The 23,578-nt window shown below is 36.8% G+C and overlaps 1 protein-coding gene across 1 annotated transcript; it reads right to left on the bottom strand.

Annotated features, from left to right (window-relative positions):
* Positions 1 to 2,260: 2,260 nt before the first annotated feature.
* LOC141435283 (uncharacterized) lies at positions 2,261 to 20,647 on the bottom strand. The gene is made up of 9 exons (XM_074097981.1): positions 20,482 to 20,647; positions 19,015 to 19,141; positions 11,514 to 11,651; positions 10,179 to 10,318; positions 9,397 to 9,573; positions 8,112 to 8,149; positions 5,494 to 5,556; positions 4,941 to 5,045; positions 2,261 to 3,425 (listed from the first exon to the last, which is right to left on the bottom strand). The coding sequence occupies exons 1-9, from the start codon at positions 20,557 to 20,559 to the stop codon at positions 3,203 to 3,205; spliced, it is 1,089 nt and encodes a 362-aa protein (XP_073954082.1). The 5' UTR covers positions 20,560 to 20,647; the 3' UTR covers positions 2,261 to 3,202.
* Positions 20,648 to 23,578: the final 2,931 nt, after the last annotated feature.

Here is a 23,578-nt window from a genome sequence, read left to right as displayed (position 1 = left end):
AAAATGTGGTCACGTGACCAGATTTATTGATGCAAACGAGCGACTGCATGTGGCCGCACCTTTATTGTAAAGCAGGAAGGTCCCAAAGAGTAGAGTCAGCAAAAAAAGCTAGTATTAAATTTTTTATTTTGAACAAAAACCTATTGTTACACAAGCTTTTATATTTAACTTGCCGTGTTAGTAAGGCTGATATTAGGTCAAACCTCAAAAGTCGAATTTCCACTTCGAGCGATCGAAAAAAAAATATATTTGGTATAAATAAAGTTTGGTGGCAATTCTTAGTTTGAAGGCGGTTCAAACTTTCAAATAATTAATGTGCATGAAACAACTCTCTTAGAGCAAATAAAGAAGAGTAAATGACGTCACGGCCTAAATGATAAGGACGACTGTTCATTCATCACGTGCCATTAGAAACGAAGCTATTCCCTCCACTAACCAATGAAAAATCTAGATTCATTTCAAGCTAGAACTTAGCACACGTGACCTACGTACGACGGCAATCTGAGCGCGTTAGAACTAAATTGGATTCACGCCATCCCATGATGTTACGTGGCGTGGGCGATCACGGGAGAAAACATTTGACCGATGTGCGTCATACACGTCGCGAGCGCACGCCTCATTTTACACCTCACTTGTTTCCTCGCCCTATTATTCGTCAATACCTTATAATTCGTAAATGTACTAAACAAAACGATTTTCCAACTTCAGAACGCAACACGAATTTCTAAAATTCATCTCTACATATTTGTAGTATCTTAATATTTTAAATGTTGTAGGTATGTTATGTATTATCGAATTAACTCTCACTGTGGAATCACATAACACAAAATTCACCATGTGCCCACGCATTGACTTACAACCTAGAAAATCATTATGATGGGTCAGGAATCAAATGGCTCGACTGTATTTACCTTTAGATATATATATATAATATGTTCTACAGTATGTGTTGTTTAAGAAAGGAGTTTCTAAAAGGGCAGCAACGTGCGAATCTTGTAGCAGTGGGCAGTACGTTCGTTCACTACCAATGAGGTAAAAAAACTAAATCTAAATTAAGTAAATAAAACAAAACCCCAAATAGCAAATAATACATTTATTTACAGTTATAGACGACGTATTATTAATCCATACTTAATATTATAAATGCGAAAGTAACTCTGTCTGTCTGTCTGTTACGCTTTCACGCAAAAACCGCTGAACCGATTTGGATGAAATTTGGTACAGAGATAGAATAGACCATGGGAAAGAACATAGGCTATCTTTTATCGCGAAAAAAAGGCTTTAAGGGGTTGAAATAGGGGGTGAAAGTTTATATGGTGGAAGTTCGTCGCTGTTGGAAATAAAACCATGAAACTTGGCATTTAGGCACTTAATAAGAAATAAGTCGGTATGTGTTTTAGCTTTTTTGAAAATTCGACCTGTGAGGGGATGAAATAGGGGATGAAAGCTCATATGGAAGGTCGTCATTATCGAAGATAAATCGATGTTTCTTTATGAAACTTGGTATTTGGGCACGTGATAAGAGATAAATAATTGTTCGAGCGTTTTTTTAAATTCTTCTTCTTCTTAAAGCCGGTTAAAATCGACTCGAACTCGCGCGTCAAGGGTTCCGTGCATAGGTATTTATGAATATCAAGTGTTAGCAGAGCCAAGCTCATAAGCAAAATGTACGCAATGGGGGGTCATTTTACATGGCTTATTAACATAGACAGTCAGACATGAAAAATTATGATTTTCAGATTATTCTTACTTATTTTGCTATAAAGGGAATAAAATTTGCTATAAGAGCTTCCTTTATACAAAATTTCAAGTTTCTAGGACAGCCGAAAGTACCCTATAACTTTTTTTGAGTTTAGGGTTTTAATTTCAACTCGATAAATACTCCGCACGTTTACGGGATAAAGGGTCTTGACAGACAGACGGACGGACGGACAGCAAAGTCATCCTATAAGAGTTCCATTTTTTTCCTTTTGAGGTACGGAACCCTAAAAAATATTTGTTCCGGCTCTTTTCAAATTTCGACATTTTTCATACCTACTTGAAAATATGAGGATGAAAGTTCGTAAGGAATTCCAAACAAATTTACTATAAGTATAGAAATATGTGTAGCAATGCTTAGTTAGAATGCCGTCTTAATTATAATCCTACCCTCCTAACTTACAATACAGGACGTAAGATGTCAAGAGCTCACTATGAAGAATTAGTCCTTTTGTGTTGGTAGGGTAGAATACTTATGTTTTACCAAAGAATGGAAGAATTAAAATAGGTTATTTTCAGTAAACCGTAGAAGTTTCTATGTGCTATTATTGGCAGAATAGGTACCCTAAATAAATTAAATACTTTCCAAAGATACTATTCCACGCGGACGAAGTCGCGGGCAAAAGCTAGTTTATCATAAATTCCCTTTATAGCAAAATAAGTAAGAATAATCTGAAAATCATAATTTTTCATGTGTGACTGTCTATGTTAATAAGCCATGTAAAATGACCCCCCATTGCGCACATTTTGCTTATGAGCTTGGCTCTGCTAACACTTGATATTCATAAATACCTATGCACGGAACCCTTGACGCGCGAGTTCGAGTCGATTTTAACCGGCTTTAAGAAGAAGAAGAATTTAAAAAAACGCTCGAACAATTATTTATCTCTTATCACGTGCCCAAATACCAAGTTTCATAAAGAAACATCGATTTATCTTCGATAATGACGACCTTCCATATGAGCTTTCATCCCCTATTTCATCCCCTCACAGGTCGAATTTTCAAAAAAGCTAAAACACATACCGACTTATTTCTTATTAAGTGCCTAAATGCCAAGTTTCATGGTTTTATTTCCAACAGCGACGAACTTCCACCATATAAACTTTCACCCCCTATTTCAACCCCTTAAAGCCTTTTTTCGCGATAAAAGATAGCCTATGTTCTTTCCCATGGTCTATTCTATCTCTGTACCAAATTTCATCCAAATCGGTTCAGCGGTTTTTGCGTGAAAGCGTAACAGACAGACAGACAGACAGACAGAGTTACTTTCGCATTTATAATATTAGTATGGATTATTAATTCTCCGTAACAAACTCGTGTGTGTGGGCAACAACCAGCACATGTCGCCTTGAACGTCCCTTTCGCACACGCATAATGCTGATATAATGCCTTAATGTCTGTGAACATAACTAGTGCTGCCTACACTACACCCGGTAGACTTGATTACATATAATTGGGCTTCAAGGCAGACTTGAGGCGTCGGGAAGGTGGGCTGTAGTCTGGCGCTGGCACGGGCGGCGCGGGCGGCCAGGGGTCGCGGCGCCATTGGGGCTCCACGGGCGCGGGCACCGGCCGGGGCTGCCGGCGCGGCTCCTCCATGTACGAGAACGGACGCGCATTACCCCCATTGTGGTGCCACGAGTCAGAACGGTCGTAGTCGCGGTTGCTGTGTAAATGAAAACTTCATGTTAATATCCACTTTTCACTGCAAGCGGAATGGACTCCGCGAGGACTACGCCGAGTCCCTTTAACTTGCATATACTGGCTTCCACTCCACTGAATAAGAAGTCATAGCTTGTTCTTGTTACTCCGGTCCGCTCTGTCTATTACCTCCGTTTCCGCTCATTAACCTTTTTGAGTTGAAGAGGGCAAAAATCATTATCCTAGGGCTGCTTTTAGACCAGACAGGTGCGAAGTAGAAAGCTAGCGATAAGCGGTGTCAAAGACAATTAAATACTACACTGCTATTCTGAGAGCTGGTAGACATTCTACAATACATATGATAATAATAATAAAATCTTTATTTCGGACTTTGACTTGTACATCGCATCCATAATCATGTTAGTACACAGCTTGCAGCCTAACTATTATATTAGTAAAAAATAGCAGCTTAAAAATATAAAAGGCAAGTATTCGAAACAGCGTAAAAACTACCCTTCAGCCAGGTCCGGGTTTTTGCATACTAAATATTATATATTAAAGAAAGTATTATGTAAATAAGTAGTGAATCTAAAATGTCTATCAGCTCTCGGACTATACGAGTATGTTAGTTAATATTTAAAAATAAAAACGTAATCAAATTTTGTCTCCGATTTTATACAAAAATGAAACCACGGTTCCATCGCTGTGGCTTGAAGGTACGTTGTTGTTGTTTCTTTAAAAAAATATGGCTCTGTCCATCGGAGGACAATTTTGCCAGTGTCTAGTAGTTTTTGCCGTTGTACGGTAAAAAAAATGTAGAAAACGAAATATGAGAGGTAATGGTGGATGAACGATGACCTTCAAGGTACGTTATTTTATAGTTATCGGTAGGTACTCGTAGTTGTTGTAGTCGAAACGTGGACCTTGACTGCGGGACTAATCCACAAATTCAAGGTCGCTCAGCGGGCTATGGAAAGAGCAATGCTAGGGGTTTCTTTGAAGGATAAAATCCGAAATCACATTATTCGACAAAGAACGAAAGTCATTGACATTACTCAGAGAATTAGTTCGTTGAAGTGGCGTTGGGCTGGCCACGTCTGTCGCAGGACCGCTGAACGGTGGAGCAGACGGGTCCTCGAATGGAGACCACGGACGGGAAAACGTAGTGTAGGGCGTCCTGAGGCACGGTGGACGGATGACCTTAAGAGGATCGCTGGCGGCGGATGGATGCGAGGAGCTGAAGACAGAGTGTTGTGGCGCGCCATGGAAGAGGCCTATGTCCAGCAGTGGACTGCTGTAGGCTGATGATGATGATGATGACTCGTAGTTGCACCAGAGTTGAGGTCACGCACTTTAAGAACATGTCGCGTAATGACAGCAGGATTTTGACATTTAGGTACCTACCTACTCCTTTAGTTTGATATCTATATATACATATAATTATTGCACTGCTTTATGATAGGTACCTAATCGTACCTTTACACTCGTCACTTCAAAATTGATACAAATTATCTTGGCCTCTGTGTTATATGTTACTTACTTGGAATAATCAGACAAAGGTGTAAGCGGCACCGTTCGCACAGGGCTTCGTGGACTGCGCCGCGGCTCCTCGTCGGGAACAAAGCCCGGGTTCAACTGCTGTCGACTGCAAATGTTAAGAATTATTTACTTGACCGTGATAGTCAGTGGTAGTAGGTAGCACATTTGACCTATGGCTCTCAAGCAGAAGGTCGTGGATTCGAGTTTTACGGATTTAATGAGTGAAATTAGAATCGAAATTTATTTACCATGAGCTTTTCGTTTTGGCTCGCCCAGATACACCTACTAAATACACTAGTGGTTTTTGCTTAGGTACCTAAGTAGGTATAAAATGACTCGAGCATCTATCTATCTACTGGTACTAGTAAAGTACTGACGATGACGATGAGTCTTACAAAATACCTGTATCGATTTCTGTCGGGATTTGAAGCTGGTAGCTAGTAGTAGTAGTTTCTAGTGAGCCCACGCAGGCTGAGGCCCACCTGGCAAATACCACCTCGACTATTTGGTCAGTCTGACGCTGCACCTGAATGTATTTAATATAATTGCTTTACCCTCTGGAGAAAGGCAGTTCAGCTTCTTGCTGTTGTTGCCAGGCGTCTTCCCTCTTTTGTAATCTGAAAAGAAGCATTTCTCAGTTTCGATTCTTCTGGTTAATATCTACACACATAATAATATGTATGTATGTATCAGATTATAAATTGTGCATGGAGACATATAAGTATAAATATTATTTCCTATTGTATTATATATATTATTTCCTAGCCTAAATATAAGTGACGATTTAATGATTCATCGTAATAACATCGAGCGCCCGTAAAACGTTAAAGTGGTCACAAATAATAATAAAAAAAAAATGGATGCGACTACAAAACCCTTGAAAATATTTTTCTAAGTACCTACTAGCTCGAAGTCGGTGACTAGGCACGAGCCAGTAGGAGTGAAACAATAGTCGTCTATCTCACCTACATACTATGGGTTTCAATCCCTCCTTATTTTTTTGTAGTCGCTTTTACTTTTTTGTTCAAAATTTTCTTTATTTCTCATTTTTTAGTAATTTGTAGCCAAAGTGCATCTCACAACGATTCCATGAAGCCCAAACACAGCTTAGTTACGTTGTTTTATAACAGAGTTCCGTTGCCTACCTTCCGGCTTCAGCATCAGATCAGTTCAAAAGAATCATTAACTTTAAGCTTTTTCTTAGTCGCTAATCTAGGTATATTAATCATGATCGTTTCGGTTCGTCTCATGACTAGCGAGCATTACTTAGCTTTGATGAGTTCCATTGGTCATCTACGGTCTTCTTTATCAGGTCCAGTTTACCAAATGATACTTTCTGAATGTAAATGCTTATCTTAATGCTAAAAATGCCAAAATCGCCATAGTCCTGCCTATAAAATTAGAGGTTTGCCCTCAATTTCCCTAGGATCCCATCATCAGATCTTGAGTTGGTGACAATGGAACCACCTTAAAATAATACTCTTTCGAATAATTAAAGAATTTTGAAAATCGGTCCACAATTGACTGTTTTTTTTTTAATATAAACATTGGAACATATAACCTCCTCCTTTTTTGAAGTCGGTTAAAAATCGATGGCTAAGATCATTAAAAATAAATAAAAATTATAACAAATAATTTTAATCTAAGTACTACCAAATACCATGTAATTAATTTTCTAACCGTTTGAAGCGGGTGGCTCAGCACGAGCCAGCAGGTTTGGCACAATCCTACTTATAGATATTTTTACTGGAATTGGAAGTAGGTACTTTCATTCCAACGTTTTTTTTTTGAAATCGGTGCATAAAAAACGAAGTTCCGAGGTAAAAAACATGAAATTCAAACGGATTGATAGTTAAGTGATCTTGAGGGCGGTTGAAATAATAGATTGTACAACGAGAGCATAAAACGAGCCATTTTAACCAAGACGTTCATATAGCCTGGATAGACATGTCGAGGCGAAAATGGGTTTAATACTCGAGTTTTACACTCTGATTTTCACTTAGATTGCGAGGAAAGAAATAGTAACAATGGAAACAATTATTTACTTTTTATGTACCTATGTACCTTTTATTTTTAATGCATTATTATATATATATTTTTAGTTTTATTGATTTATTTTGATTGATTTGAAATTTGATTGATTTTAATTAAATATAAATTAAAAATTAATATTAAAATATTATTATTATTTTATTAAAATATGTAGAAACAGTTTTGTTTGTAGTTGTTAACTCCTGATTACCTTGGTCTTAGACGAAGATTTTAATTTATGCACTAGAGCATAAAAAGTAATTTTATTTCGCCTAGATCCAGCATAAAAACCAACTTTACGAGCATGAGAAGTGAAAAGCTTATTTAGGTACTTCAGTAAAGGTTTAGATTTGATATCGTTTCGACAAGCTTTCCAATTAATAAACAAGTAAAATGATACCTAGGAGAGACGTCTGAAGTCTTTTACGCCTCAAAGCGTCCCGATCCTTAAGATTTTTCAGTGAGGTGCTAAATCTACTAATTGCATACAGCCGTGAGCAGGCAATGCAACTGCTAAGACGTCGCAAGTCGGCTTAAATTAATTAAATCGAACCATTTCATACTACTCGTATGATTAGGGCTATAAGCTAGCTGGGTATATCTTCGATGCATAGAAACTAAATATTTACGGGACCAAAATACATACAGGTTGTCCTGTAAGTAGTTACCTAACGTGGCTGAATAGATTATCTTAAATTGCCCCTTGTATAAATTGTACATATTTTATAATGAAAGTCACTTATTTCGAGACAGGAGACAGTACTATAATAGAGTTCCATAATAGTACTGTCAATGGAACTAGTGGGAACACACCAATTTACTTTTTTTGTAACTTCGTTAATTGTGGTAGGTACCTTTAATCAGGGTTTATTGAGCGTAACTAGTACTTATTTCATAGCTATTAGAAATATTAATATCTGATATATTCATTGTTGACATTGTTTTCTTTAATTTAATTTTATGTAATTTGTGTGTTTTGTTTTTATGACATTATTTAATAAAAATGTTTTTTGTTAGTAGTTGTAAAGGATAGAAATGAACTGTTTGTTATTAGTGTTATTTTATTACCTTCACAAGTCTTCACAGCTCTTCCTAAAATGTAACTAAGTATTGTACTATTTTATAGATCTATCATACTTACTCGTACGCATTCAGCGCGCCCATCTTGTGGATCGAATGCTGTAATAAAAATAAACGATTTAAGAAGGTTGTGTAAACTAGGTTGAAGTTCAGTTCATCAAGTATTTGTCGAGGAAAGTCAAACATAACTTGGTAATCTAATGTATTGTGTGGTGGTCCTTAATCATTTCCTTTGTAGGATTCCGTATCTAAAAAAGAAATTACGAAAATAGACGTTCGTATCGTACCGTTCCGCCGACGCTTATATTATTAAATACGAGACGAGAGTGAGAGGGACGGTACGATACGAACTTCGATTTTCGAATTTTATAGTAGCACTGCTGATTCTATGTTAGGAACGGGTACAATGTCAGTAGATGTTTGGAATGCAAATTAAAATGTTACTACTTATTAGGGCCACATTTATTATTTTTCTTCCTTCTAGAGCAGAAAAAATGTATGAATATCCTTTATTGCATTGTTTTAGTTTTTTTTTATTGCACCACCAAAAAGGTAACAAGTATTTTTGCTATAAAATTAGCCTGCATAGTGTAAACAAATCTAGTGTTAGGTTGGTCAACCTGACGGTCTTATGAAATTCGACAGATTGCATACAAAAAATTGTTGCTACCAATCCTATCAAAAATAGTAAGTAGCCGTATTTAAAAAAAAACTTTGTGTTTTTGGTTGGCCAACCTGGTGCCCATCCGAAATTTGACAGATCACTGGGAAAAATATCTGCTACTAACTGCCAAAAACAAACCTTGCGAATTTTACGTTTACATTTTTTGAGAGAGCGAATGTAAACTTACAACAAAAATCGAATCATCGAGTGCTATACTCCGTTTAATTTAAGGTTTGAATTAACGGTCAAATTGTAACACACGTTTCTCGCTATTTCGAACACAAATGGACTAAAAATACCTACAAGTACATTTATTAGCGGTATTTATTATGTTTTTACTATAGAAGTTAACACAATTTTAAATAGTTTCGTTGTTTCATTTAAAAACGTGTGCAAATTTTACCGTTAAGTTTCAAATGTTAAAATAAATAGAGTAGGTATAGTGACATTTCTTTCCTATTAATTGTTTAGCATGAGTTTTTTTCGTCTACTATTCCTGTAATAGTTGAAAGAAAAGCAGATTATGCACCTCGCATTAAGTAATTTATTTTGTCCTCGTGCTTTTTAAAATCGTGCCGCTCCAAATCGGCATTCGGTGCAATAATAAATAACTTTCTGCTTGGTGCAACAATCTACTATTAACTATTTCAGTTTAAAAGTTTACGGATCAGTTTAGACTCACCTCATCGTGTTGTAATGCACTTCTATATCTCGTCGCGAAAACTATTAATAGGATCAGCAACACTGCGTTCAGCGTATGAGCCAGGTATCCTTTTAAGGCCACGGTCATGAAAAGTAGTGCGCCTTGACGTAAAACCTCTAACCTGTAGTTAATAACAATTCCGGGAAGTGAAATATTCTGTAACAAAATAAGAACGGCATTATTTAATGCCGTAACTCCGACTGAATATGACTTCGTCTTAACATTTTCTTAGTTTTAACAAAAAAAATATATTTTTGTATGCATAGGTACCTATAAAACTTACGGATTACGATGACATCTTCCAGCAAACAGATAACTAGATACGACTTGGATGTCCAGAATCAACACACAGCGTAGTGTAGACGGTACATATTATTCAAAGTTTATTAAAAAGTTTGCATACCTACACTATCTAGCAACCGGCCACCATCAAAGTTACAAAGCAAGCAGCGCGGAAAGGAAACCCAAGAATAACGTGAGTCCTACCGCACGTACACAACACACCCTCAGACACACTGGTGTGTGTTATCCGGACCGGTAAATAGTGTCACCTTGGTGTCACCCCTGTTACCGCGTCCGCGTTGCATGTTCGTTTTACGTTATTTACTTATTATTAAAAATTGTTTCATTTACACCCCAAAGATCAGTTTACAGTCAATACACTGTATACGTTTAATATAGTGAAAAAATGCAGTTTTCCCGAGATAAAGGTAAACGACCACTAAACAAACGCTCCGATCGAGTCAGAGTAAATATGTTACCATAAGGTTAGATAGATTCCCATAGTCCAATCCGAAGAAAACTGCAAGCGTGAGATCCACAACCAGGCCCGAGAAGCAAATGCAAATGTGCACCCAGGAGGCTGCGAATATGAATCGCCCCTTGGTCTTATCTGCGACCACTGGAAAATTTAAGTAAGTTACTATATGTATAATGGGTTATTATAATATTTAGCAAAGTCACTCATTAATACAGGTGACACTCTTTCCCGGCCAGGATAATACCGGAATGGAAATACCGACCCTGTTTTTCGTGTACACGCCCATAGAAGCTCCTATCAGTTTCTATGGGCGTGTACACAAAAAACAGGGCCGGTATTTCCATGTCGGTGTTATCCGAGCCGGGAAAGAGTGCCACCCATTAATACAATACCGTAAACTTTCTTATGTGAGGTCGTAAGCTTTTGTGTAAGAAATTGTTATTCTCGTTCATATCGCTTAGTGTGAAAGCTTGTAGCTTACAAGTTTTAACCCTTACAACTTCAAAGAATCTAAGAGAATCGGATTGTGCCTAAAGCTTGCTACTCTGAAATTCCAAGTTTTAAGTTAATGTATAGCCGTCCCTCTTACTTTCTTATTAAATACTAATAACATAAGCGGGACCGCACGATACGAAGTGTTAATTTGTAGTAGTGCAGTCGCCGCAACAATTTATTTATTTTTCTCAAACATGACAGGAAATATTGACGTTGTGTTACAAGTAATAGGCCGGGAAGTACCTATCGCGCTGCCTGCGCGCGGTCACTAGCGGCCTGCAAAGAGATTTCATACAAATTTCCCGCCCTCGGCCGGCAATGCGACCGTCTTTTGTTTCAACGCGAGCTGCGCCACGGCGCACGCCCGCCACCGGCACCCCTCCCGCAACCGCCGCGCCAGCAGCCACACAACACAATACGGCGACGAGACTAGCGTCCCGCCAGCTTCATTTCTTGTTTTTTATTTTATTTTATGTCATGTTTGAGAAATGCACTATACAAGCCTCGGCCTGAACGCGGGGTTGCCGGCCTCGTATCCCTATCCGGCCTCGCTACGCTTGGCCGTCTATATCTACTTGGCCGGCAATCTCCTACTTCCCGGCCTCTACAGTAATGTACTATTAATTAAGAATGATAGGGCCCTTTAGCTAGTTACAAAATTGTTAGGTAATAATTATCCGGATACCTCTTTCTTCGTCAGAATAGATAATATTCATGGTATATTATAGTTACAAGAAGGAAGTATGTCAAATGAAAAACTTGGGTAAATGCATTGAGACTTCTTACATATTGCATATACAATAAATAAAGATTCACTAAGTATTTAAATTGCTATATTTACCATAGATCAACACGATGGCCGCAGCGCAGCTAAAGACGGACACGATTAAAGTGACAATGGCGAAAATAAATAGTGTATCTGCGCTCATGAGCTCTACTCCAATCGTTGTCGGTGATTCGGGATCTTCACACGAGTCCTCTGAAACACGATAATAAGTATTTTCAAAATGATATGAGCATGACTATACAGGCTATCTTTATATGATTCCAAAACTAGCTTTTTATATGGAGATTTTTCAACCCAAAATTTTCACTTTTTCCATGCAATTTTTCATAGGTACTTACATTGTCTTGCATACAAACTGTCCTGACTAGGTATAGTCAACAAAAAAATAATTATCCAATTCAGTGCCGTCGTTCGCAAAGTTATGTATAAATTAACGTACATACATTTCGGCGATTAATTTTTATTTATATATAGATAGACTAGCTTTTGCCCGCGGCTTTGCCTTCGTGGAATTCGGTTATCGCGCGCTGTCCCCTTAGGGAAATGTGCATTTTTCCGGGATCAAAAAGTAGCCTATGTCACTCTCTGCCCATAAACTATCTCTATGCCAAAAATAACGTCGATCCGTCGCTCCGTTTCGACGCGAAAGACATACAAACATACACACTTTCACATTTATAATGTTGTATAGATAGATTATTTATATATGTCGGCGGCCAATCGTAAAATCCGCCAGATCACGAAATTCCTAGGCATATCGTGAAACGCCGCCATTTCATGATATGCCTAAACGTTGGCCAGGCATATCACGATGTGCGAAATAATACGGCAGATCGATTAGAGCAACGCATTCGTCGATATTCCTAGCTCTATACCGGGCACATCGTAAAATAGTTTCTTATTTGGCCACTGGCGGCGCTGCGTATGCAATGGCGGCCGTGCCCAGCTGACCGGCCGTGTTTGTTTAGCGCGTGAAAAATTTCGGCGTCGCAACAAAATGATCTTTAAACCGAAAATAGTGATTGAATTCAAAATAGAAGTGCAAAAGAAGCTTTTGAACATCAGCTCCGTTCTTTTTATGTGAATCAAACGGATTCTGTGCACAATGTGAAAAAACCATGGACGTCTGCCCGTATTTTAGAGGTTAGTATTTTGTTGGTAAATAAAGTATAGTTCTTATTTATTTATATAGAAAAATTTAGGTAGGTACGATGAGCGAAGCGAGGAGTGGTTAGTATTAATTGTGATCACGACGCACGAGCCGAGCGAGCGAAGCGAGCGTGCCGCGGCAGCGGCCGGCGAAGTGCCAGAACCGATATGGCGGCGTTTCATGATATGCCTAGGAATTTCATGATCTGCCTAAACTGGCCAAATCATGAAATGGCGGCGCTTCATGATATGCCTAGGAATTTCATGATCTGCCTAAACGTCACTAGGCAAATCGCTAAACGGTGAGTTTTGAACGATATGGCGGATATCCCTTAGCCAATTCATGAAATGGCGGCATTTCACGATATGCCTAGGAATTTCGTGATCTGGCGGATTTTACGATCGGCCGCCGACATATAGATAGACATTTCAATTCGTTATGTTATTGGGTAAGTTTGGCTGAACACCCCTAAAAAGGTTTTTCATAGAATTTTCTTGTTCAAATTGTGGTCACGCTTCTTCTCTGAGGCGGTGCTACCTGCACCATTATCTGACACAACAAACCGTGGATAAATATTTTTCATACTTCTACGCGGACGAAGTCGTGGGCAACAGCTAGTAATATTATAATATATGGTGAAGCTCCCTTTTCTTTGTTTAGACGGAAGTAATTTATCAGAGATGCAGTAGGTAAAATACCAATAGCAATAAAAATTCATATATTTAAAAGATTAATGCTAATCTTTTGATTATTTTCTAGTTATCAAATAACGTAGATAGATACTCGCAAATGCATGAATATTGCTACTATAATTATAACACCTGAAATTTTATTGAACTCTACTAAAACATATTTTTTCTCAAACATGCTATGTAATGTTTATGTTGTGTTCCATAAAACAGGCTTCAAAATATACTGTTGCAGACAACAAGGCCTACAAGACAACAGTATTTTGTTTCAATGTAAAATGTCAAATATCCATGATGAAGGCCATTATACACTACTTGAAATGAACGATGTGAATTTCTATGGTTCATATTAGTTACTGAATAAATTCACAGGACTATGAATATTCTATATGTAAATCCATATTATCCATACTATCCATACTTCCATACTTCCATACTTCCATACTATCCATACTAATATTATAAATGCGAAAGTAACTCTGTCTGTCTGTCTGTCTGTCTGTTACGCTTTCACGCAAAAACCGCTGAACCGATTTGGATGAAATTTGGTACAGAGATAGAATAGACCATGGGAAAGAACATAGGCTATCTTTTATCGCGAAAAAAAGGCTTTAAGGGGTTGAAATAGGGGGTGAAAGTTTATATGGTGGAAGTTCGTCGCTGTTGGAAATAAAACCATGAAACTTGGCATTTAGGCACTTAATAAGAAATAAGTCGGTATGTGTTTTAGCTTTTTTGAAAATTCGACCTGTGAGGGGATGAAATAGGGGATGAAAGCTCATATGGAAGGTCGTCATTATCGAAGATAAATCGATGTTTCTTTATGAAACTTGGTATTTGGGCACGTGATAAGAGATAAATAATTGTTCGAGCGTTTTTTTAAATTCTTCTTCTTCTTAAAGCCGGTTAAAATCGACTCGAACTCGCGCGTCAAGGGTTCCGTGCATAGGTATTTATGAATATCAAGTGTTAGCAGAGCCAAGCTCATAAGCAAAATGTACGCAACGGGGGGGCCTTTTACATGGCTTATTAACATAGACAGTCAGACATGAAAAATTATGATTTTCAGATTATTCTTACTTATTTTGCTATAAAGGCCGAAAGTACCCTATAACTTTTTTTGAGTTTAGGGTTTTAATTTCAACTCGATAAATACTCCGCACGTTTACGGGATAAAGGGTCTTGACAGACAGACGGACGAACGGACAGCAAAGTCATCCTATAAGAGTTCCATTTTTTTCCTTTTGAGGTACGGAACCCTAAAAAATATTTGTTCCGGCTCTTTTCAAATTTCGACATTCTTCATACCTACTTGAAAATATGAGGATGAAAGTTCGTAAGGAATTCCAAACAAATTTACTATAAGTATAGAAATATGTGTAGCAATGCTTAGTTAGAATGCCGTCTTAATTATAATCCTACCCTCCTAACTTACAATACAGGACGTAAGATGTCAAGAGCTCACTATGAAGAATTAGTCCTTTTGTGTTGGTAGGGTAGAATACTTATGTTTTACCAAAGAATGGAAGAACAAAAAAAAATAGTTTAGATATAAAGCAATGAATTAAAATAGGTTATTTTCAGTAAACCGTAGAAGTTGCTATGTGCTATTATTGGCAGAATAGGTACCCTAAATAAATTAAATACTTTCCAAAGATACTATTCCACGCGGACGAAGTCGCGGGCAAAAGCTAGTATATAAATATTACCGACGCGTTTTACGTCAAATTACAATTTAATTTACACAATAATAATACATTACTGCAGAGGCCGGGAAAGAAAGGCTTGCACGCCGAGTATGTATGGATAGGTATACGAAGCTGGCATGTTCTTACACGCCGAGGCTTGTATAGTGCTTTTCTCAAACATGCACTAAAATAAATAAAAACTCCTAGAAATCAATGTTTTATTCGTAAGACAACTAAAATTGTACCAGATAAATTATAACTATTTATAAGTGTTTGTTTCATTCTAACATGATTTTTTAAACGTTAAAATAATCCCGATAAAATCGAATTGCTATAAAACATGTAGATATAACGGACTGCAACAATAAAAAATCACGGTTCTAAACGAAACTTTTGAAATGACAATGGAACTTACTTGCAAAAGGGCTAAGGTTTGCTGTTCGACTTTTAGGGCCATTATACACGAACTGCAGCCCTTTTAATCAGCTACATTAATATTTTATTATGTAAATTAAATTGTAATTTGACGTAAAGCGCGTCGGTAATACCTAGAGCCGTGGTGGCCGAGTGGTTTGACCTATGGCCTCTCAAGCAGAGGATCGTGGGTTCGAACCCCGGCTCGCACCTCTGAGTTTTTCGAAATTCATGTGCGGAATTACATTTGAAATTTACCACGAGCTTTACGGTGAAGGAAAACATCGTGAGGAAACCTGCACAAAACCTGCGAAGCAATTCAACGGTGTGTGTGAAGTTCCCAATCCACACTGGGCCTGCGTGGGAACTACTGCCCAAGCCCTCTTATTACGAGAGGAGGCCTGTGCCCTGCAGTGGGACGTATATAGGCTGGTATGATGATGATGATGATGCGTCGGTAATATTTATATATTTACATATAAAATATTCATGGTCCTGTGAATTTATTCAGTAACTAATAAATTAACTATAGAAATTCAGATTATGAATTTCAAGTCGTGTATAATGGCCTTTATCGTGGATATTTGACGTTTTGCATTGAAACAAAAGACTGTTGTCTTGCAGGCCTAGGCCTACAACAGTATATTTTGAAGCCTGTTTTATGGAACACAACATAAGTAAACATTACATAGTATGTTTGAGAAAAGTAATGATGTTGCTGATTAAATGGGCTGCAGTTCGTGTATAATGGCCCTTAAAGCCGAGCAGCAGGGCTACTACGAAACTCGAAACTCGAAGTTCGTATCGTACCGTCCCTCTTGCTCTCGTAGTAAATAGTATAAGTGTCAGAGGGAACCCACGACACGAACTTCGAGTTTCGGGTTTAGTAGTAGCCCTGCTGCAAACACATTAAAAAAAGTTTTGTCGGGAAAATTGACAAGTGTAATTGTGTTTTTTTTTAATTGACTGGACTTGGGCTTTAGCCATTTTGCTAGTACCTAAGATCCATTGTCATTTCAAAAGTTTCGTTTAGAAACGTGATTTTTTATTTTTGCAGTCCATTAATATATCTACGTGTTTTATAGCAATTTGATTTTATATGGATTATTTTAACGTTTTAAAAAATCATGTTAGAATTAAATAAACACTTATATAGATGGCAGTTATAATTTGAGTCTTGTATAATTTTAGTTGTCTTACAAATAAAACATTGATTTCTATGTAGGAGTTTTTATTTATTTTAGTGCATGTTTGAGAAAAGCACTATACATACTCGGCCTGCAAGCCTTTCTTTCCCGGGCTCTGCAGTAATGTACTATTTTTATGCTTTGGTAATATTTTATTCAAACAAACGCACTATTGAAAAGGTACAATTGAAGTACTGATACTAAACTATCCTAAAAATAACTTAACTATATATATACAATTCCCCAAGTTTTGTCCCTGCGGAAAGGTTCCCATAAGGCTGGCCGCATTTCCGCGCTGTATCGTGATCCCAATACGCTGGGCGAGAAATGCGTGGTAATTTCTTATTCAATGGAAGCTTGTACTCTGCAACTATACAGTAGACCTTAAGTGTTTTTTAGTATAGCCAGTACTCTTACGGAAGGAAAAATAAACTAATGAGCCTTTTTTCCTGATTCTGAATATGTATTTACCTCAATTTCACAAAAAAATTTTAGTTGTGCCCCTTTTCGTTATGACGGCATATTAATACTCTATCGGGCCAGCGGCATTGTTTGTGCGATTAGGACTTGTAGTTGTTCTGTGGGCACCCCACATAAGATACGAGTATGAAATTTGGATTAGGATATTATAGGAAACTTTTCTTTTAGGATATTTTAATTTTGTAAGCAGTTACGGACGGACTGCATGGGTAACCGCAATGTAAGTAATCGAAACTTCTGACCACATTAATTTCAATTCATTGTACAAACTAGCATGCGGTTTACATGCAGTTTTCTGACTGCAATGGTTAACGTTAAGCCCAGTTATCACTGCAAAAAATATCGTGCAAGTAAGTAGCAAGTAGTAGTGATTTAGGTTTGATTTCACTGTCGTCTCTCTAAAAATTCGCGGGGTTTGTTGCCTTAGATTATTTTCTTCAAATCCTTCTATTTAATTTGAATTAACTAGAAAGATTTTTATTTACTCTCTGTATTTTTTCCTAATCATTATTTTATTTCCGCCTCAAGGTTTTTTGAAGTCGTATATTTTTGTTTTCTTTCGTAATTCCTTCAGCTAGCATTAATTTTGAGTCACGCATTTTGCAACCCCACACGATGTAATAAAAATAAAACATTTTTACAATGTCAAAAATGTAACTGTAGAAAAACTAGTTAAATGTTGTTCTACTAGCGTTTCAACCGCTATTAGTTTCCTGACGCACTATATTGAAGAAATGAGAGAGATCTTGTCTAGGAAATAATAATTCTTGTTTGACTACATAAAAATCGTTAAATTTTAATACAAATAATACATTGTCACTCGACATATGTCACTAACAATTGTCGCATTGGTGAAATAGGGGTCAGAATGAATGCAATGAAAGAATAGGACAGTATTTGACCTGGAAAAATGCAATTTCTCCAAAATAGCTGTAAATATTCGCAAACGGAAACTATGTTTAAACTATGTCAGTATAGGTATACCGGGTGTGGCCTGTAATACGATCAACAAATTAAAACATGTATCGTCCTCGTCAAACTGAACAACATTCGTTAAGCGACTTTTAAAAATAATATAGTCTTTGAATTTTCCTTTTTTCATACAAATTAAACACTGCTATCAATGTACGCCATCCTAGAACCCAACTGACGTCGCCTGTCATGCTACAAACATCAAGCATTTTGCTTTACATTGCTTATTCGAATAAACTTAAAAGTGTAATAAAAACGAAAAAAACTAATTATTTAGAAAATTCGCTGAACTAATGTTGTTCAGTTTGAGGAGTATGATCTATGTTTTAATTATTTGCTTATATTACAGGCCACACCCGGTATAAAACTTGAACTTTTAGTACTGACTTAATAGCCATAGACAATTAAAATTTTACCGCCGTTAATTTATTCCTATATAATTTGCAATTAAGTAATTTCAATGTCGTAAAATTTCAATACACTCGTATGACAGTCGTTAATTCTGAAGTATTTTTATCTTGACGATACTCTACGTCTTGAGGTCTTATGGGGATCAGGGTATCCCTATAGTATATAGGTATAGCATCTGGTGTCAACTCAAAAATTGGCCAGCATCTTGGCCGCTTCGAAATATTAGTCTTGATGGTGCCTGGGGACTAACCGCAGAGCTTTCTATTATTTTAAAAGAAAACCATATAGGTAACAATGAAGTGGTCCGTGCTTTCTACCTTGCCATTTGCAACTTGGTGTACTGGCTACCATTGATTTCCTACACACTGCACTGCACTTACATAGATGCCGATGATGACCCTATGTTAAATTAATATCGATAAATTAATTCCACGTTAAAGCACGACTACAGCCAACACAATTAGGGGTAACTCTTGTTAGTAACAGTAGGTATATAGCGCTGTTACACTTAAGAAGTGCTAAGGTTTTGCAAGTACTGTAATTTTAAAACTATAAATAACGTACTCTGTATATACACTTTGTAGATTGTGTCCATGAAGAAACTGGATCCCGTAGTGGTCGTTCCCGAGTCGCATTGGAACCGATATACTAATGCAAGGATACATAGTACGGTGTATGTAACTGTTACCACCTGAAAGAAACCTTGTGTTACTAGAATACTTTACCCTTTCTATTATTTAATCAACATGAATAAAAGTTAATCACCTTTTCATTATACAGTGTGCTAGAAAATCTGATGCGGATATTTTGGGGATCGATTATTTGCATCGTTGTTAATTAGTTTCAATTAAATTAAATTAAAATAAATACAGTTAATGTTAATGCAAGGATGATTATTTTTGGACGGAATTGTATTTTTGTACGAATCAAAAATATATTACCACACAATACTTAAATAATTTATGTGTATAATTGATTCTTAGGTTATTAATTACATACCCTGAAAATATCCACACCTAATTTTCTAGCACCTTATATATATTTCACTGTGATTTCTTTGGCAAATGTGTACCTATGGAATGTCAACATGCCATTATTAGCACAAAGGTTCCACCCTGGTACGTGATTCTGATTTTTGTCTGACTCGAATCGTGAGCCACAGGGTAACCTTTTCGTAGAAAAAGCCATAGTGACATCGCATTGCTTGACAAGGGAATTTATTATGACACTTAATGAGAAAACGTTCTATGCTGGGTCAAGAATCAAATGGTTCGACTGTACACGCATAACTTCCGAACGACGGCAGTAAATTGGATAATATTATGCTGGGGGGCTAAGGCTACTACGAAATTCGAAAATCGAAGTTCGTATCATGCCGTCCCTCTCAATCTCGTATTAAATAATATTTTCACTTCTCATGCTCTTAAAATGTTACTTTAGTCTCTGCATATCGGGACTAAAGCTCCTTTTTATTCTATAGGGTTTAAAGTATTTTTTTTTAATTATCGTGGGAAACCCCTAAACAGCCAACACGGTGCTTGTGAATGGATGATTTTTAGGGCGTGGAAATAACCACAAAATGCCAACTGTGAAAAAATATTTAAAAAAAACACGATTTAGTTTCGTGAAACACAAATGTTACGAATATTAATCTATTCAATTATATTAAGGATTAATTCATTTTATTATGCATAGTCCTACTAGTTTTAAAATAGTTTTCAATTTTTAAACTGTAGGCTAAAAGCATTTAAAACGTCACTTCATAAACAATAAAAGAAAAGAAAAAACCGCGCAACCAATTTTTTATTGCTATTTGAATTTTGAACAGATGGTCTGTCCATTAGTCGAGCGTACGTTTTTAAAAAGTAATATTGTAATTTTGAACAGAAAAGTAGTGTGTTTAACGCGACACTATTATATAATTATCCTATTGTCTGTCAATTGTCACCTTTACTACCCAAATACATATTAAGTGTTTACGTAATTTAAAGGTCAAGAATAGGGACACTCATGTTGATGTGCAATACTTACAAGAGTTAGGCCACTAGACAAGTAAGCGGTCAACGACAGTTGCGGGGGAACTTTTTTATTATTATTCCTTTGATCCATTTTGCCAACTTTTACACTTTCATTTTCAATAGAAACACGTCATATCAAGTTGGGTGTTATTTTACGAAGGGACTAAACAAGGTATTGGCGCGTTAATCGTATCGCGATAATTGTTATCGCTATTAATAATGCGCAGGCCGCTATCTGCGAGTTCCTGGGGCCCTAGCACGCTGGCGATTGTCAAAGATATCGTAAAATAATTTTTCTACTCCTATACTGTAATCTGTGATTACTTAATCACGAACAGTAATATAACAGCATACATAAAAGATTCTGGAAAAGTCTATATTGTCTATTCCCCATAAAAGCACTGTATCGTAATGTTGCTAAAACGATACTGCAAACTACAACCACTTACTTTTTTTTTTAATTCGTACGTTCGGACAGGCTAAGGTGCAGCCAGTTACATATTTTATATGGTTTTTATACAGCATAAAAACTTTCCGAACATAATCCATAGCCTGCCAACGCTGCCAACATTAGTAACCGCGTATTTTTAACATCGTCCCAGGCAAGTAAACGTGAATCAAAAACAAAATTTAACTTAGACAAATTTGATATTTTCAAATTTGTCACTTGTTTATTGTTGTTTACCTTCTCTTTGCGTTTGCCATACTTTTTACTAAAGTATGAAAACGTTTAAAGTTTACTATTTATCTAATTTTGTATTGTAATTTATAAGTATCCAGTCGAAGAAAAAGTATTGTATGCAACGTTGTATAAGTAAGTCAAAAAAAGCTCGTGGCGTCTTTTTCTTACGATGTTCGCTAAAGCTCACATCGTAACTCACGCCACTCACCTTTTTTGAACCCTGTTATACAACTGTTGCATAAAATACTATTTTCTTATGCCTGCGATAAAAATTGGCATGCTAGGCTCGATGAGAAGATACGGTTGGGCAGCGGGCGAGCCGCGCCGCGTGTCCGGTGCGTCGCCTCCAGTTCAGCTTATCCGCCGTCGCAGCTGGAAAACATACTTTACCGTGCACGACAATTGCACACAATTCCTAAATTGAGTCACACATTTGACTAATCGTCCTAAGTTGTTCACGCTCATAGGGGTGACCAATTTTGTTATCAATACAGTTATGTACGACCCCAAGAACCCAGACAGTTGCGACCCCAAGAACTCCAAAGAAAGTCAATCCAATCTTTAGATGCCGCCCTCAAAAATTCAATTACTTTAAGGAACGATTACGTCGGCATCCACTCATCAGATGCTGATGTAACTGACATTATTTCACTTTATTAGCAAAAAAAATCAGTCAAGTGCGAGTGCGAGCGACTCGCGCATGAAGGGTTCCGCACCTCCGTAAAATATTTTAAAAATAACAGTTCAGTAATAATTTTTTGTACAAAAATCTAATACAAGCTTTTTTGCTGGCGGTAATTTTTGCCCCTGGTTACCAAAGTAGGTAGTCGTCAAGACGAATCAAATGAGATCAAAATCGATGCAGTTGTGTCGTTTTATTACAGAGTTCCTATGCCAACATCTAACTTCATCATCAGATCAGCTCTACGTCATAATAATATTGCATTGTCATCGGATTTATACATGCATGCAAAATTTCAGCTCAATCAGTTGAAGATACCCACTACAAATTTAAGAGGCGACCTACGCAACTCACTGCTATTTTTAAACAGACGTGGTATAAAATGGTGTACTTCGTGGCAATAAAAAAAATATTACGATAATCTTGATCGTATTCCTGAGTTAGTCGTTGCTTTCAAAACACGATTAAACTAATTGGCTCGATAGATTTTATTGCCAAAGTGAGCTCTTACTTTGATTTAGAAACCAAAAATACTCCGTTATTTATAAAGACACTATAATCAAATTACTAAGTCTGATTTACAAACAAAACGTAATAATAATATCTGTCGTGTTATTTCTTAAATCTAAATCGTAATTTCTTTGCATTTATTTTATTTCCAAATTTTTGATGAGCAAAGACTTACGCCACGCCGACGACATATTGCTTCTCTGTCACTTCAACGCAGAGAAACAGTGAGCGCTTAGGTGCTCTGCCTGATTGACCTGCGTCGCTTTTCTCCACAAAATTCATTTACGAAAAAAAACTTTTACATTTACACTTCTTTCATAACACTCAATCTATGAGTAAGGAAATTATTATTAAATTACGTTATCACTGTATTTTGGGTATTTAAGGTGTTTTAGGATAGTCAACACCGAGAAATAAATTAAATAACGCACAAAAAAACAAGAAGCCCTCATACTCGTACAATGACAGACAACATGTCAGAAGATGTCAGAAGTTGTAAAGTAAGTGTGTTGTTTATTACAAGAATTAGGTAAGTACAGAAAAATTGGTTAGTAGTCTAAATAGTTTTATTGGCTCCATATTTTGTCTATTACTTATAAACTGATAACTATCATAGTAGGAATATAGGACATGTGTTCAAACTTAATACGTGTCTGATACGAGTATATAGCCTACCCAACGAAGACCAAAAACTGCCTCTCCGGGGAAATCTCGCGTATAAGTCAATTTTGGCATAGTTGTAGGGGATGGTGTTTAAGACCACATACTAAAAGTAGGTACTGATGGGTGGGGGTAGAGCTAACGGGTGGGGAGGAGTTTGTGTAAAAGTCCATTTAGTTTTTCGTAAATAACTCGTAAACCACAGCAAAAAATGTTCTAAAACATAAGTAATCAAAATACAAAAAAAAATCTAAACATTTTTTTTAAGTATGGCGATGGATGGATGTTTGTTACTCTTTCACGTAGAAACTACTGAACGGATTTGCATGAAATTTGCCATACAGGTAATAAATACCCTGGATTAACATGTTCTACAGTAAAAAAACGCACTGAGGTCTCTGAACCAGATGATGATACATCTACACTACACAAGCACTATTTTAGTACAGTAAGTACCTACATTATTTTGAGACACCCACTAAATAACATGACTTATATAAAACAAATATTTACTTTATTAATCGTTGGGCAAAGTAACTTATTGATTGAATTTTATAACGGGCAAAGTTATTTAGA

This window comes from Choristoneura fumiferana, chromosome Z (genome assembly GCF_025370935.1).
Source record: "Choristoneura fumiferana chromosome Z, NRCan_CFum_1, whole genome shotgun sequence".
Taxonomy (NCBI): Eukaryota; Metazoa; Arthropoda; class Insecta; order Lepidoptera; family Tortricidae; genus Choristoneura; species Choristoneura fumiferana.
Note: the sequence above shows the minus strand (reverse complement) of the source record. Positions and strands in the feature narration are given on the sequence as shown.